General features: G+C 38.9%; 2 protein-coding genes across 2 annotated transcripts in view; both read right to left on the bottom strand.

Moving 5' to 3' along the window:
• Nucleotides 1-3,364, bottom strand: part of LOC104779102 (transcription repressor MYB6-like) — a 5,958-nt gene extending 2,594 nt beyond the window's left edge. The window contains exon 1 of the mRNA XM_010503496.2: nt 3,163-3,364. Coding sequence (XP_010501798.1) covers nt 3,163-3,364 — 202 coding nt within the window. The remainder of the gene's footprint in view (nt 1-3,162) is intronic.
• LOC104779101 lies at nt 3,518-4,018 on the bottom strand. The gene has a single exon (XM_010503495.1). It carries the CDS (start codon nt 4,016-4,018, stop codon nt 3,518-3,520), a length of 501 nt encoding a protein of 166 aa, XP_010501797.1.

Below are 4,958 nucleotides of genomic sequence, written 5' to 3'. Positions count from 1 at the left end.
ATATATATATATATATATATATCTATTTTTGTGGGAGGAATGTATGGAATTGTTGGATAGAAGTTATTTTTGAGTTAAATGACCTTTTATGCCTTTAAAGTGAGTTAAATATTAATAAATTTTTATATGTGTCTTGACTTTTTTAGAAAGGAATACCAAGTGTTTCCTTCCAAATTTGAACTGACATCGTATTTTAGTTTTTTTATATGATTTTATGAACTTCAATGTAAAGGTTTTTCAAAGTAATAAGTACACTCACACTGATTGAATTATAAAATTTGGAGAAATGTTTATTTTGACTAATCATTGCTCTTTTAAATATATTAAATAAGTATGTTGTTGTTCCTACAAATAGGACAACATATATTATAGTTTAACCATGGAGTTAAGCAATGGAAATGGAACTTGTGATTGCAAGACAAAATGCTTATATATATTATGTTACACATTGATCGTTTAAAAATGAATAGAAACATCTAATTCTCAAATAAAGTTGATTTTTTTGTTAAAACCAACATATGTGAATTCAAATTTAACTATGCAAATTTAAAAAATAAATATGAATAGATTAGAAAGGAAAGAAATATAAAATAAATATTTTATTTTTATATAAATAAAATAAAAATTGAAAACAATGTTAAATATATATAATACTTTCTAAATTAAAATATAGAATCAAACTCTTACAAGTTACAACACATATGGGATATAAGAACATTTGATATTGGTGGGAGAGGAGAAGAGAATGATTACTTATAAGATAATAATCCAAATTAGATAATGAAGATGAATCTTTTAAAATAAGAACAATGTAAAATATATATCATGTAGTCTCTAAAATTAAAATTTAGCATTAAAAATTTACAATGATATTTCATTTGTATTTTACAACCCATACAACAAAAATAAGAAATCAAAAATTAAAAAAAAAAACGGAAAATGATTTGAGGTATTGTAGAAGAGAATGAGAGAATGTGAAAATGAGATAGAAAAAGAATGCAAATATGAGAGAATGAGAGATTGAGAGAATGCTTATTTATATGATAAGTGATAATAGGATTTTCGTGTGTCCTAATAGGTTCAATTAACCTTATGCAGTTGTAATACTTAAGGTGTCAATCCAGTTGGGAAACCTTACTATCACTCAACATGCAATCAAGATATCACAAGTCAAGCAAATTCGAAGAGTGTGTTTATGTCTAACATTCCTAGAATGATAAAAATGCAAAACGAAAATGAACTACAAGATTAGAAACGAACATGCATGACAAGAAGCGAAACTGAATGAGTAAAAGCATAAAACGATTTTAAACATGAACTAGATAGCAAGAACAGAAATGCAATATCAATCAAAAAGATAGAAGTCCTAAGGATGGGAGTAATTGATGTCGGTGGAGTCTCTTAGTCTACAGAGTGTTTAACATGCCACACACAAACTATCTCTAGACAATGAACATCATAACTTAGCTAATCCAATCTCTTGGTAGAAGCTACTCAAACTCGAACACTTCCAAACCTAGCTCTCGCTAGAGAAACATGGTCGAGCAGGCATGACGAACCAGTTCATTCACGTCAACGAACACCCTAGACAACTAATCTCTTAGGCTAGGAATGCAAGTCTCTGGCACTAGTTGGTCAGACATTTCATCAAACACCTTTTGGGTGCGCAAATGTCTAAGACCTAGTTCCAATTGATCAGAGAGAAGGGAGGGGTGAAAGAAAGGTGGTATGAAGAGAGAGCGGTTGTCTCGGTTTAGAAATACCTCGTTTACTACGTGTCACCAAAGGGTGAGACGTTGCAGGTGGAGGTGGAGCAGCAACTACTGGTGCCGTCGGAGTGGGTGGCTGCGGAGGTGCTATGTTTTCGACTGGCGGTGTATAGAGGGGACGAAGGAGAGGAGATGGTGAGATAGGCACATTTGTTGGTGCGACGGAGGGAGGAGTTTGTATTGTTTGGGAGAAAGGGAAAATAGACTCATCAAAGGTAAAATGACGGGAAGATCAAGACATCGATATCCTTTGTGATTGGTGGGATATCCAAGAAAAACACAGACGGTGGAACAAGGAGCTAATTTGTGTGGTGTGACGGGAATGAGATTGGGATAGCACAAGCAACCAAAGACTCGAAGGTGAGTGTATGCGGTTGGCTTACAAAAGAGCTTGGTATAAGGAGTGTCATTGTTGATGGAGGATGAGGGGAGGATATTGAAGAGGTGAGTAGCCGTCATGAGTGCTTCTACCCAATAAGAAGGTGGCATGGACGCTTGGAAAAGAAGAGAACGAACACAGTTGCTAAGTGTTCGGAGCGTACGCTTTGCTTTGCCATTTTGCTGGGAAGTGTGAGGGCAAGAGAAGCGAGGAACAATGTCATGTTGGTAAGATGGGAGAGGAAAGTGTTGTTTTGATATTCACCACCATTGTCGCATTTCAATGCTTTGATGCTGCGGCCAAATTGATTAGAGACATAAGCCATGAATTGTAAAAATGTTGAGAAGACATCAGATTTTTTTCGTAAAGGAAAAACCCAAAGAAAATGTGTAAACTGATCAATGTAAATAACATAATATTTGAAACCCGTGATGCTGGAAACCGGTGAGGTCCAAACATCCGAATGAATTATTTCAAAAGGTTCAGAAACAGTAGAAATAACAGAATCAAAAGGTAAACGAAAGTGTTTCCCCAACTGACAAGCATGACAAAGAGGCATGTCAGTTTTAGAACAATTTATTGTAGAAGAAGGGATAAGAGATTGTAGAGTAGTGTTTCCCACGTGACCGAGACGATGATGCCACAACGTGGTGTTGGGAACCGTGGAAATCATGGCTTGTGGAGATGGAGAAGATAGATTGGCTAATGGTGGTGACGTGATGGATTAGAGGGGTCCATCGCTGTTACATCGGAGATGCTTGATCCGAGTTGGGAAGTCCTTGACACAAAAACCAAACAGATCAAATTCCACAGAGACAGAGTTATCTTTAGTGAATTGGCATACCAAGACAAGATTTTTGATGATAGAAGGACACACTAGGACGTTTTTAAGATGAAGAGGTCGGCTATTATACATGATCACAGAATGACCGAAAGCATTTGTAGGAATAGAGGATCCATTACCGACTACAACCGATGGGGAAGAGCTCGAATTAAAAAGAGAATGTAGGGTACCTGGTTGTGCCGTGAGATGGGACGTCGCAGCAGTGTCCATATACCATTTGCCATCCACCGGATCTTGCACCGTCATTGTCCCAAAAGCGGCGGCAAGGCTTGGTGGGAGTTGTGTTGGTTGAACAGCCGGTGGTGGTGGTTTGTATGGAGAGGACCCGAGAACGCCAGCCGCAGCAGGATGAGTGGCTGTCAAGTAAGCCATAGGTTGGTATGGCCAAGTTCTTTGTGGCCACGGTGAGTTCGAAACCGGAGGTTGAGACCACGGAGGTGGCATACGCCAATTTGCGCCCCAATTCCAGTTCTGTCGACCACGTCCTCTGCCACTGTAACTCCGTCCGTGACCGCGACCGCGTCCTCAACCGTTGTTATTTTTACCGCTGTTGTAGGGACCTCTGTTGGAGTTGTTGTCACGATGAGAGTTGTTGCTGTTATGGCCGGAGGATGTGTAGAGCGCACTGTGTGAGGAGGAATCAAGCGAGGCGGAGGTTGTTTTGACCTGTTTGGAGAGACGTCGTTCCTCCTCGGCGAGCATGGAGCGAGCAGTGGCAAACGATGGGAAGGGTTGACGATGTTTGATGATGTTGACGATGTTTTCGTATTTCTCGGTGAGACCATTGAGCATATGCATAACGAGTACACGTTCGGTGATAGGGGTGAGTGAGCAGAGAGTCTTCAGCTTCTGGCAGTAGTCATGGACCGAGAGATCGCTGATGGTGAGTGAGCGGAGTTTGTTGTCAAGTTGGATAGCTTGAGCCTCCTTGTTGTCTCGGAAGAGATTCTCAATGGATACCCAGATCTCTCGAGTCTTGAGAATAGTGTCAAGGAGAGAGGAGGATATGGTGCTGTAGATCCACATTTTGACGATGTCGTCCCGTTCCTTCCAAGGAGTGTCATCGACATTGGCTGGAATAGATGTTCCATCGAGATGGCCGTAGATGCCAAAGTTGTAACAGTGGGTCTCGAAGAGTTCACGCTAGGCGTCGTAGTTCATCTTCTGCATGTCGAGGACGAGAGGGATGTGTGACTTAATGTGAGTCACGGTGAAGACTTTGTGAACTGGTTGAGCCATCGAGGAAGGAAGTAAGAGAAGAGAAGAGAGAAGAAATAAGAGATCTAGTGTTTTTAGGAGAAGGAGCAAAGGTAAGCGAGAGAAGAGAAGAGAGAAGAAATGAGAGCGGCGGAAGATTTTTTTTTTTTTTTTAGGGCTCTGATACCATGTGACAAAGGAAGACTCTCTGCCCCTTCTCATTACATTATGTCATCAATATATACAAGAGTATATGAATGCCGTGCAAGTAATATCTATACAAATATGGAAACAGAATATTACATATTCCCTTGTCTATCAGTATTGTGTAGCTGCCCATTGTATCACCCATTAGGATATCTTAAAGGTTCTAGATGATTGGGTTGACTATGGTATACTACCCCAACTATACTACTTCTTCAATAAACATCCTAAACTTTTTGCCTCTTTTTTAAACATCATAAACTATATTTTTTCTCCATTATACATCATACATAAACTATACATTCTCTTCTAGTTACAACATAATGATTCTAAATTGTTATTAGACTTAATAAACCAATAATTACATTTTGAAAACCACACTTACATTAAGTGAACCAAAAAAACAGAGCTCACGATCAGTCTCCTTCTTCTGCACATCAAAGTCCCAAAATCCTAGGGTTCTTTCTTCCTCTCAATTCATCACAGCAACTACTCGCTTCTCTTTCTCTCAATTTTCCTGGTATGGTCTCTCTCTCTCGTTAGGTTTTTTTTTTTTTTTTTTTTT

This window comes from Camelina sativa, chromosome 3 (assembly GCF_000633955.1).
Source record: "Camelina sativa cultivar DH55 chromosome 3, Cs, whole genome shotgun sequence".
Classification (NCBI taxonomy): Eukaryota; Viridiplantae; Streptophyta; class Magnoliopsida; order Brassicales; family Brassicaceae; genus Camelina; species Camelina sativa.
The sequence above is the reverse complement of the archived record's forward strand: the minus strand, read 5'-3'. Positions and strand labels throughout refer to the sequence as shown.

Bases quoted from the DNA above. Each gene is read 5' to 3' on its own strand.
- LOC104779101 (XM_010503495.1), bottom strand. From the start codon at position 4,018: ATGTGGATCTACAGCACCATATCCTCCTCTCTCCTTGACACTATTCTC.